General features: G+C 42.9%; 1 protein-coding gene across 1 annotated transcript in view; it reads left to right on the top strand.

Annotated features, from left to right (window-relative positions):
• Positions 1-247: 247 nt before the first annotated feature.
• RBM43 (RNA binding motif protein 43) overlaps positions 248-12,915 on the top strand; it is a 58,636-nt gene continuing 45,968 nt past the window's right edge. Inside the window, exon 1 of the mRNA XM_069230307.1 lies at positions 248-506. Within this exon, the coding sequence (XP_069086408.1) occupies positions 504-506 (3 nt within the window). The 5' untranslated portion in view covers positions 248-503. The remainder of the gene's footprint in view (positions 507-12,915) is intronic.

The following is a 12,915-nucleotide window of genomic DNA, read 5'->3' as shown; positions in this document are numbered from 1 at the left end:
TCTATTTTATGATCGTGCAAAGACCTCAGCTGTGTCTGTAAAAATGACCTTGTCCTGAATTTTAACCATTTGTCTTGAATTTCTACTGTCAATGCCCTGAATTTGCACCTTCTAGAGCAGGGGGCACCTAACACCTTTGTCGATGCCGTGGTCCCTAGATTCTCTTTGAGTGAGTAGTGGCGCAACGCTCGCGCACGCGCGAGAAGAGAGACAACGTTTGCAGAATAATCATACCCTCACCATGCCCAATGTGTACAGAGAGCGGTTACAGTGCGTCATCGTAGGGGCGTGGCACATTATATTTTGGTAATTTGTACGTAGAAAACATTAACCTTCAGTAATAGGGAGTTTTAGTCGGCAGCTATTCAATCCTTGACATGCTGGCTTAGTACGTAGGGAACCGTGAACGACAGCCTCCAGAGGTCTACGTCCGCCCGATCTCCACTACAGCACTTCCAACATCTTTTGCGGTGCAGCAGGGCACAGAAACCGGCCGAGCGGGAATGGTAAGACGCTGCTGCCTTGGGTTGCCCGATGCCCGTCGGGAGATTGGTCTCCAAACAGGTTCTGCTGTTTCGGCCCGACATCGCCTATTTACGGCTTCACCGAGTAACAGGTCCAGAAACTTCCTGATAACATTCGGGTCCAGCTAGCTCTAAGTTAGCAACTCACCCACACTGACTGCAGCCGTCCTCGCACTGTGTCGCCCTCCGTCAGTGACACCAGCCCCTCGCTGCTGGACTCAATGACGCTCTCGACATTAATATCATGTCCACTGAATGTGTCAGTAGAGTTGTTATGGCCTGTGTGGTCACAGAACTATCTTTCGAAGTAGTTTAGCGGGTAAGGCTTTTGCACCACAGGTCTGTGTGCAGCACATTTCAGGACATAGCGCTGGTAAGCTACCTCGGGTAATTAATGCACTTGCTCGTGATAACTGTGGAATTTTCGCCCTCGGGTCTGAATTATCACATAAATAGTGCAGGTTAAAGTGCTCGTGGCAGATCTTTGTGTGTAACATGTAGGTCACACATTCGGTTTAAGATATCGCTGTGGGTTAATGCATTTTTTGTAGTGAACCTAAACACAGTATCATTGGCAAAAATGTCCGTTTACTCAAAATTCATGGAACACACATTTTGCGTATGGCAATCAAAACAGCCAGTTTATTTACATAAAATACAGTTCCAGACTCATAAACTAGGCATGAATTAAAAGAAAGATAAGGATATAACTAAACATGTCACCACCACCAGTAATCAGTGGCTCAAGAACATCTGAATCCAGCGTTCCCAAGTAGAAACTCCCTTATCAACTCTACATTGAGACTAGCCCCTCAGCTGCCAGACTTAAATCCCCCCTTAAACCATTCAAATCAATGTTCATCAAACTGTTAAGGCACCTTATTACTGCTCACCTTGGGGTGTGAGCGGGCAGTGCGCTGTGAGTCGCGAGAGACGCAATGCTTCAGTCCCATCATTGGAAGCCCTGGTAATTGACATTCTTTGAGCCCCTTGTTACTTCTCCATAACACTTGCTGCTCTGATATGTTCTACCCACCAACCCTCTACTAGGGTTTGCTACACTGGCAACCACCCACCCCTCACAAAAAAGCCTCCTTATGAATCTCCCTGTACTTCTAACTGCAACTGTAAGATTTTGTGACATGTCCATGTTTACTCCAAAGGATTACCCAGGTTATGGGTTCGCCTTTGCTTGAGAGGACGTACCAGACCAAACTTCAGAGGGAAAAGGGAATGGATTTAGGAGAGAGACACGCGCAGCACGTCCGGTTCTTTTTTAGTAGAGCTCTCTCTGGTTGTAGCACAGGTATACACAGACTCTCTGGTAATAAATTAAAGATCCACTGATCAGAATGACTACTTGCATCTTTTTAGTACTGATAAAAAGTTTGAAAAACACCTAGTATTCTAAATATGTGCAAAGTAAGATTGTATACTTACTGGGTACGAAAAAGTGGGCCACCGCAAACTTTAGACAATTGGAGCATCGCCAGTTAGTCCTTCACTCAAGAAGCAAATCAGGGCTCTTCTGAGCTGGGGCAGGGGAAAAGACAGCAGTATGACAAAGCTAAAACAGCCCCCAAAGTGCAAGGTCAGCATAACAGGCAAAGAGGTTGGAATCCCTCAGAACTGTGTAGGGAGAAAATAACAAAGGTGGAGATGGGAATCAGTGAATGTTGTGTATAATTGCATCATAACCAATTGTAGTTTTAAGTAGATTTATTCAAGTAACGGAAGGTAGGTCTTGTAGGTCGGTGTCCCGGGTCTCCACTGGTTTGGAACTCTCCAGACATCGCACTCTACAAAGAACCATACAGCCATAACCATTCCATAAAGGGCAATGGCAATACACATATAACACAATCACAATGAAATGCAAAAAGGCATCTTCTTGAACTGGAAGCATCCAACTGCAGTTATGAAAGCCGTCAAATGGTGGGAAGATGAAGCCAGTGAAATTTGGTGGTATGCTGATAAGTCAATTGTGGGGAACCACGTAGTATACTTAAGGCACACAAACATCTCATTTATCTTAGGAAGGGGGAATCAGTCCACTACAATGTTCTCATTTAGTTGGCAAAGGTCTACACACAACCTGATCTTAACATTGCTGCGACCAAGGGAGAAATCCATTCGGAATATTCTATGGGCTCAGAAACCCCCAAATTCACCAATTTATCCAACTCGTTGGAAACCTCCTCACTTGCTGTTATAGGTACATTTTTAATCTCACGGATTTTAGGACTAGCATTCTTTTTAAAGACTTTCTTATACTCATAACATTGTAAATTTCCCAAGGTCCTACTAAACACCTTAGGAAATTTGTTTAGTATAACCGACCCAACAGTAACTTCTTCATCCAATACTAGTATCTTCTCTTCACTGTTTGGGTCAAGCACAATTCGAAGACTTCGTTGGTCTCGCCATCCAAGCAAATATGGACCCCTCTTCGCTACATACAGCTTCCCCCTAGGGGTTCTATTTTTGAACCTGAAAGTTAATCATCCGTATCCCAACATATCATTTTTTTCACTGCTATAACTCTCAGGTTGTATATCTGGTTCCCACAACTTTGTACCAATCTTTTTGCTACATTTGTTTTTTCAAACTTCCTCACTTACTAATGTGTATGGTGAGCCTGAATCTGAATATATCTTGATCATCACATCACCTATGGACGCATTACACTCAGGTTTGTTCTTTGCTATGTTATCATCTATGTTTAAAATTATTTTTCCTTCAAACTCATTACATTTGAGGACTGTGAGTTTTTATTTTGCTCCTCTTCTTCAGAACTCTTGGACTCCCTGACTATACCCTTGATATTGTTCCTTTTCTTCCTGCAGACTTTTGCAAAATGCCCAGTGATACCGCAATTACTACACTTCTGTTTTACTGCAGGGCAAGATTTGCTGTATGCTAAATGCTCCTTATTGTCGCACCTGAAACATCTAAACCCTTCTCTGCCTACAGGTTTGCCTTAACTCTGCTTCCTAAACAATTTATTCTTCCTAAAAGCAGATAATTTGTTAACTGTAGTTTTAAGTAGCTTTATTCAAGTAACAGAATTTAGTTGTTGTAGGTCGGTGTCAGAAGTCACCACTGGTTTCGAACTCTTCAGACATCACGCTCTACGAAGAACCATACAGCCATAACCACTCCCAAAAGGGCCATGGCAATACACATATAACACAATCACAATTTAATGCATATATAACAGTAAACTAGCTAGTGACAAGCGGTGAGCCAGTACAATATGGAAAGTTGCCAGGTGGAGTCCTAAGGCCTTTATGTTGTTTAAATACTGCTGCTGCCCGTCATGACCTGGAGGTCAATCCTTAACACAGGCTAGCTTATTGCTCTGGACATTCCAGCTGCCACTGGCTGATGCACGACAGTCTTAAAGCAGTAGCCAGTGCTTAATTTGAGCTGGTGGTTTACGGTGCTCGGCACCGGCACTTAATTGTCATCTCCTACACTTATGACAGCTGCTGCATGGTGGCACTGTCTGTGTGATGTAGAGATGAGTAGAAGGACAGTTGTTTATCAATTGAATATGTGCATTTTGGGGCTCTTGGACAGTCTGAATTGTCACACATGTAGCAGTATTATGGTTAGTAATTGTCTAGGTTCTGTCTGACAGCTTTGGTAATAGGTGGTGCAAGCTGCAGTGGCCTCCTCACAAGGGCACTGCCACATTTTTTTTTTTTTTTTACAAATTAAACACCAAGCAACGTTTTCGTAGTCAACCTTAAACCCCAGATCCCTTGCTGAATCCTGACAACAGTTGGCTAATTCTAGGCCCATGCCAAATTCGTAAGTATCGAATCAGTTTCTCAACAGGTGACCACCCCTCACCCAACGTCCTCCAAGTAATTAATTAGACCATAAAAGCTTATTTAACCTCTATTCCTAGAACTTAATTTATGCAGCACTACATTCCTTCCTTCCTAGACCTGCCTTCCCTTGTTTGCGAAATGGCATCCTGCCAACCCACTCTGGGTGTGATTTTGTACAAATTAAGCTCCGTAGACCCCCAACAACTTGGGTGTCAGGGATTCCTTCATTTGTAAAAGGATCTGGCATTAAGGCATGAGCTACTGACTTTGGAACTAGGGACAAGGTTCGAGTCTCAACATCAGCTCAACAACGTGTGATTCTGGGCAAATCACTTGTGCCTTAAAAAATAATTTAAAACCCCTGAATTTGACCTTGTGTAATGTAACTAGTGCTCATGCAAAGCGCTCCAATACCTTGTGGTCCAGTTTTTGCTAAATAAAAGTTCATAAAATAAAACGCCATCCAAAACTAGTAATTCTTACCCAAAGAAATCATTAACATATCATGGGTGACCCCACCCACCGTCATGTAACAAACTGTCATGGTGAGCAATGATCACCTGATTCTAGGCCTCCCAAACCATTGCACCGCTGCTTGTAATATTCTTAATATTCCTTTCCACTCAATATTAAGAGCTCTCTGTTTTGCCCTGAATGTGGGCAGGTGGCCGAACATTCACATGTGTTTCTGTGTCTGTCTGATGCACTAACAAGATGAAAGAAAAAAAACGAAGCGTTTTTTGTGGACTGTTGGAACTTCCTGATATGACTTGTAAGAATTCCCATCTCCCCGACTTAATAATGTAATCTTCCCGAAAGCTTTCTTTGGCTGCGATTCAGGCAACCTCAGACCATCATTAGCAAAGGTAGCAAAAGGCCTGGCAATGGCAGGTGGGTTCTGTGGTTAGTTTAGACTCCACCCACCCACCCCCACATAAAATTTAGAAAAAAATGCTACCACCCAAACGTGGCAATAAACATTATAATTAAAACATTGCGCATCATTTTGAACAGGGCATGTGCTTCCTAGCAGGCTGGTGTACTAGATTGTGTAAAGAAAACCCTTTTAAGTTTTAATGCACATCACAGAAAAATATTATTCTTTTTGACAGAAAGGAAACATACTATTTGGTTTCAATTAATGTATTGCACAACATAGTTTAAACACACGGCTGACTACAAAATGTATTGAGAACGAAAAGAAAATAGCTTTGGCTAAGTAGTTTATAGACCCACTAGCCTTCAAACTAAGTACTTCCTTTTTAGTGGATGCGCACATGTGATAAGATAACACACCTTTACTTACAGTGCAAGAGAGACGATGGCTTGAGTAGGTTGACCCATTTCCCCATGGTATTTGCTGTGTTAGGCAGAGGCAACATGAATGACAGCTGAACAGTAGTGACTAAAGAGGGCTGACCGAAGGCCCCATTATTGATTTTTTTTTTTTCTCATTTCGTGGCTCTGAGTTTCTGGGTCAGACCTTAAAAAAGAAATCCAGAGCCGATGGGCTTCCAGCCCCACATTATCCAAAGCCAAACTCATGGCTGCTGCAAGAGGTATAGAAGGCTACATACAGACCATTGATCCTACCCACTCCGGGCATGATTTTCTTGCTGTGGCATGCCCACTTAACCATTTTGCTTCTGGCAGCTTGGATGGTCTTTGACCACTTTAGATTTATATTGAACACGTAGTTGCTTTTGTTTATATGCCTGCAGCTTAGGCCAGTCCAGGCCACCCACGAGGACTGAAGTGGTTTGCCAGTTTGCTGACTCTGCAGTCTCCACAAAAAGTAGCGCAAAAGCTTCACAGGGCAACAAATTCTTCGATTTAGACACATAGACATCTAGCAGTGTCCGCAGTAGGACTTTTATGACTGATGGGCAGCCTTACGTCCCAATGTGGTCTTTCTAATCATCTCAAGCTCTTTGTTGCTGTACTCTGCCATTCGCTGTTTGTGAGGTTATGGAGACTTACCAATTTTGTTAAATGAGTCAATGCTACTAGTTAGTTGTGCCAAAGCAATTGACTTCCTACTGTGGGAGGCTGGGTACATGACTACTTTGACTACTTTAAATGTATACAACCCTGGCCAGATGTCCTTGGGAAGATACCAGAGTGCTTATGATTTTTCTTCTTTTTGCCAGTGATTGGTTCTTGCTCTACATTTTAAATCTGTCCAGTGAACCTCCATAACTATTCTGGAAATGCATAGGGCACTTGTTCCCTAATTCACTGGAGGTATGAATAATTCTTAGTCAGGAATTAAAATGTCCGCAGAAATGACACCAATTCCCTATTGTTTGTGGGACAATCTTGCAAGACTTGGGTCCTTGGGCAGACTGAGATTACTGCTTACAATTGTAGTTACTTACCACTGGTCATCTGGGGGGACACAATACTAACGGACTCAAAACTGAATAACAAAGTACTCCCATTTTAACCCCTTTACTCACTCAGATTAATGTACCAGAACAGACCAAGCCTAACTCAAGGAGGTGATGTAAGCTAGATAGTTAAATACCCATTACAAGCTGATTGTGCAGCCATTTCCTTCTCCTATAAAAGAAAAGTACAGTAGTACACATGATTGAGCTGTGCAGAGCGCACCAACATTTGGGTGTCTTACTGACCTGGAGGAGCCGCTGACATCAGGAGCACCTGCTGGGGTGGTGGAACCTATGTGGCAGCTAGGCATTGATGATCTATGCAATGCCCACCTGGTGGAGAAAAGGTGTAGGTCTCAGCAGCAGCAGGTCACCATGTGTCCTGGTTAGCAGCTGATGGTTATGTGTAGAGCAGGAGCACGGATCACTGCCCTGCAGGTGTCCAATTGCTTGTTTACTACCACTTGTGAGAGGACTGAAGTTACTGTAGGCAAGTGCTGCTGGGGAATTTGTGAGGTGGTTCGTAAACACTGTAACGAGGGAGGCAGTAAACAGAAATCCTACCCCCTATCTCATTTGAGAGGGAAAGAGCTAGAAGTTATAAGCACACTGTGAGACTAAACTGTGAAGCAAGAAGGGACTCGACATGTTGTCACATCACCCAATACATACTTCTTTAGTACAAATATTCTCTCCCCTCATTGTGTACTTATAAATGCTTGTCAGCATGCCAAGAGTAGACTGTCTGCAGCGCACATAGATAATCCACTGTTATGTTTGGCAGGTATTTCTGGAATGCGCCATCAGCCAAAACCAGATCATCCAAACATCTTGGAAGTAACTTTAGATTCTACCATGAGAGAAATGTACTTGAGAGGCACACTGGTTTTATGGAATACCTGAAAACGTTGGAGAAAGGCAACATAAATAGATAACGGGCTGACTTTTTGCCTCATTTCCAGAGGGTCTAAGTCTTCAAACCTTTGAAGATTTAAAGAGAATATTGAGTCAATGGCATATACCATCTAAGAAAAGCTAACTTAGACATATCATTGATTGCTTAGATCCCAGCAGGTTCTGACAATTTTATGAGCAGGCAAAAAAAAACATGGTCTGTTCTTACTTGACAGACCTTTTGATTTAAAATATACTTCAGTAGTATGGCTGCCTTGAACCCTCAGCAATGCTTATCACACTGGATGGCAAGACCATGAAATTTACTGAGCCTGATTAACTGTAAGAGTAACTTAATTCATTTAATTCTCCCATAGTGGCAACAACAGCAATGAACCCGGACATGACTGATGCAGGACATACATGCGTTCTGTGCATAATCTCCTAGGGATCAGAATAGAAAACCGAAGGCTACCTGATTGCAGTCAGACAGAGAAGGACTTCATCAAGTTGTAAACACTTTGATAAGCAACAGAGACAAGTCCAGATCACCTTCATAGTGTAAAGCCAGGGCATAATTTTTGGAACATACATACTGAATGCTGTAGGTTTGGGTTAGATCAGGGATTACTCTATAGTCCACGTATGTCTCAGTGGTGACTTCTGAAATGCCATGCTTGATAAATTTTCTCCACACCTATAGGTGTTAATCGCACAACAGCATTCCACCACGTGCCTCTAGCAGAACTACTGACCCAAACAATTGCTACCCACTGTACTCCTGCTTTTATGATTTCCAAATCGCTGCTGTGCACTTGATATATAATTTGTTTCATTCACCGATGTAGAATAGAACTATTGCAAAAGCTCTGCTTCAAGATCAAAGTTTTCTCTTTTCCCTTCCTCCTGTATTCTTCCTCTCTCCATTTGTTTATATACACTTTTATACATTGGACCTGGCTGTCCCTGTTCACTCCTGTCCATTGCTTCTGTAGAGGCAGTTATAAGGCGCTTTACCCACATGTCTAGTCCATCCTTTATTCCGGATAGACACAAGGTGGGAGGTCTACATTACTGACCTCTCACATGAAATGTCACTAACAATTGTACCCTCCACGTTTGTGTCTTCTGAACGTGACATACACTGATGTTGGTCATCACTGCCACTTGCACCTGCTGCCCCTCAAATTGTTCAGCAAAAACAAGAAGTGCATAAATATCCCCTTAGTCCTTGATGGCTAAATCATGCTCACAATTGCGAAACATATCTCTTTGTTTTAATGGCTTACCTCTTTTTATATCAGAGGTAAAAAGCACTCCAGTACCTCCACATCAGAGACACTGGTGTTGTAGGCATCCACGCAACCCACCTACCTTATTTGAGCATACTCAGGGAGTATTGAGTGGGAATGGTTATTACCAATAGCTTAATAGACATAGACCAACATATTGTTATACATTTCACCAGCCATGCTAAGAAACATGATGTCAATCTTTCTGATCAAGAAAATCATTACCTCATCAAGTGACTTTCCTATTTGTGGCAGGAAGATTTGTGTTCAATAAGATACACACCATAGACAGAGCACTAATTACTGGCACAATATGTGCTCCCAAAGGTAATCACCAACACTTTCTGTTCACCAGCTCCAGATTGTTCATTGAATTTGGCTCTACTTGGGTAATTGTTGGGGCCGTTGGGAATCTAGGGCCAGATGTAGCAAAGGGTTTTTCCCATTCTGTGTCAATGGGAAAATGTGTTCGTACATATGGCCCCTAGCTCTTGACTATGTCTTGGGCAGCTCTAAATCATTGAACACATGTTAGTACATATTAGCACCATGATTTGCTTAAAGATCATGAACTGATGGCCATATGGTGCTGTTGGACCCTAACCATAGGGAATAGATTTTTCTATCCTGGCCACATAGGAAGTTCTCTCAGGTAGACAAATTGTTATAATAAGGTACTGTACTACCAAACATACTCCAGTGTGATATTCTGAAGGGTGGCATTACTGATAATGTATCAGTGCTATGGGAAAAGACCTTGGTCACAAAACTCTACCATTTGCTCATGTGAGCTATTAGTTATAGGATATGGGATGAAAAGGCTCCCATATGTTGCCTCTTACAGGAAAATAGAGACTGTTTCATAGGCACAAATACTCTAGGTTAGCGAGTAAGATTTCCTGGCACAGCCTTTTGATATGCAATTCTGCCATTGCTAAATGACAATCTATGACTGAGCAACTGAACCTGGAACACAATGACCAGGGTCTAACTTTTTGATACAGAGTTAATCTTTCCTCTGGAAAACAAAACATAAACTTGAACTTTCTAAAATGATTTTAAATTTGCATTTTACTCATAAAGCAGAACATCCCCTCGTGAAATTATGTCGGAGCCTCTATGTACATGGTGCGAAAGGAAGCAGGCTCCTTCCAGTATTGTGGTCCAGAGGTAAGACTGTTAGCAGGGGTGGAGTGACGACCACAGACGACAACGACAGCTAGATAGAATTGGATTACTTTTATTACAGGTACAATTGCAATTGATGCCAGACCTGGTGGCAGCCTACTCCTATTATCCATTGCTTCCTCGTGGCCCAGTATCTCTGTCTCCTCCCTTGACCCACTTCTTCTACTTCCTGTGTCCACTCTGAAGAGGTGGTGACCACTGTGGAGGGTCTTCCTAGTGTCCCCAGGTCTTAGTGCCTGGTCCTGTCTTTGTTGCGACCTGCAACGTCATGACATCCCTCCCACTTGAAGAAAGTGTAGGTCTTTCCCTTTCCTTACATGAGACTGAGATTTGAAACTTTGGTGTCTTCTTAAATTATTTCAAAAAGACTTATGGGTTTCTCCTTGATCCTTCTTAAATGCCATGGATTGTCAGCTTGTGGTGATATTGTTTGAAGTTGAGCTGTTTCTAGTCATTCTGTGATCCCCACTCTCAACAGTGATCATGGTTTCCTTTTGGAACTTTACTTGGAGTGGGTGGCTAATATATCGGGCGTCTGGCTTTCTTTGTTATTCTTGTTTGACTAGACCCCAATCTCTGACTACAAGAGGCAAATCTTTTGCTCTTTTTTGCTTGCGATTGGTGTAGTTCTTCATCTTGTCTTTCCATTGCTGGTCTTGTACCTCAGCAACACTACAGTGATGTCTCCACTTTGGCCCACCAATAGATCTGGGTGCGCACCACTTGTCCTAGAATGAGTGAGGATGAGCATTAGCCTATGATTCTGTGTAGAATATTGCAGTATTCTCAAAGTATGGTGTCAAATGCCTGCTGAAGTAGAGTTGGTTCAATTTCTGCTTGTTGCACTGTCTCCTTTAGTGTGGCCACGAATCATTCCACCATCCCATGTGCTTGTCGCCATATTGGGGTGATATTTCAATGTTTAAAATCAAGATGCCTTGCAAATGTTGCAAATTCGAGCCCGCTGAATGGCAGACTGTTGTCTGTCTTTGCCGTTTCGGGGATGCCCAGGTGGCAAATATGTTGTTTAGGGCCGGCTCTTCCACGGCTGCATTGGTTGTGGGCAGCTGTTGGAGTATTGAAACATAACTACCATGAGATATTTACTGGAACAGTGCTGTCCGAAGAAGTAAACTGAGATTTGTTTCCATACACTAGTAAGTAGTTTGGACAGTTGCAAAGGCTGTGGGGCTTCTTGTTGACCGGTTACTTGAAATGTGTGGCACTCTTTCAGGGTCTCCTCTACAATTTAGTTAAGTGTTGGGAACCACACTTGTTCCCTTAGTGCTCATTTATTTGCCACAAGTCCTCAATGGCCTTTGGGTGCGAGGTCCACAACTTACTGCTGTAGATGTCTTGAGATGACAATTTGCCCCCTCTCAGCAGGATTCCATAGCTTGTTATGGCTAGCTCCTCACTCACCTGCTTGAAGGTTGCTAGCGCTTTGAGATCTACTTCTAAGTCCCCTTCTAGCCTTTTGCCCTGGCACCATTTGTGCTTCTGTTTTCTCTGTGTCACTTTCCGTAGTGTGGGATCAGTTAAGGTTGCCTCCACAATGACAGCAATAGGCACTGAGGGGGTTCAAGCTTGTTCTACCACAAAGTTTTGGTGTTCCTCGGCATGAGATGGTCTCACCCTTGTTGGTATTAACAGTTGTTGGAACATGTAGTCTGCTGGGGTTTGCTCTTCTCCCGGTTTGTGTTTTGTGACATTGGTGTATTCTTGCAGGCTGGTTCCCCATTGTTTGATTCGTGGTGGCATTTTTGCTCTGGGGCTGCCAAATATCGTGAGCAGTGATTGCCAAACCTTCACAAAAGTAACTTTTTCCCATAGATGAAAATATCCTAGTGTTTCCATGCCCACATGACTGCTATATTTCAGATTGTGAATAGGCCTTCTTTATGTCTGTGAGACTTTGCCTGGTGTAGGAGACTATTGACCTCTTGTCATCGTCTCGTCCATGTTTAGTGAAGATAGCGTCGAGGCCAACAGGGCTTGTGTCCCTTGTGATTTCTGTGCATAGTTGGGGGTTGAAATATGCTGTTTCCTGTGCTTATGACTTCCTGTTTGAGCTCTTGAAATTCATGTTTGCATTTAGCTGTCCACTTGAAGCTTCTACCTCATTTTGTGAGTTTTCAGAGTGGGTCACTTATGGTGGCATAGTCTTTGACATATCAGGAGCTATACATTACCATTCCTAAGAAGGATCTGAGCTCATTGACATCCTGAGGAGCAGGAGTGCTGTTGAGTGCTTTAATTTGTTCGGGTCAGGCTTCATGCCTTTGTCAGAGAATATGTACCTGTAGAATTTCAAGTGACCCTTATGAAATTCACACTGGTCAGGATTGAGAGTCAGATCTGCCTCCTGTAACGCTTGGAAGACGCAGTTTAGCGCCACATCATGCCTTTCCCTTGATTTCCCTAAAACTTGAATGTAATTGCTGTAGTTAAAGGCATTTGTGATGTGTCTGATGACTCTCCAAATAGCTTCCTGAAAGATTTCTGCTGCAGATGACACACCAGAGCGGAGGCTTTTGTATCTGAATAAGCTTAGGTGTGTTCTAAATGTGGGGATTATATCAGGAGCCCTTGTGAAGTTCAAGTTGATGGTATCCTTTAATCAGGTCTAATTTTGAGAAGATTTTGGCCCCGTTAAGCGATGCAACCATGAAAATGGTGTGGGCACTCAGATGTTGTTCCCTCTAAGTTGCTGTGTTGGGTTATCGCATATTGACACACAACCTGGCTTTTCCAACTGAGTTTCTTTCTGTTACTATTACCAGTGTGG

The sequence above is a fragment of the Pleurodeles waltl genome, chromosome 1_1 (genome assembly GCF_031143425.1).
Source record: "Pleurodeles waltl isolate 20211129_DDA chromosome 1_1, aPleWal1.hap1.20221129, whole genome shotgun sequence".
NCBI classification, from domain to species: Eukaryota; Metazoa; Chordata; class Amphibia; order Caudata; family Salamandridae; genus Pleurodeles; species Pleurodeles waltl.
This window is presented reverse-complemented; position numbering and strand designations above follow the sequence as displayed.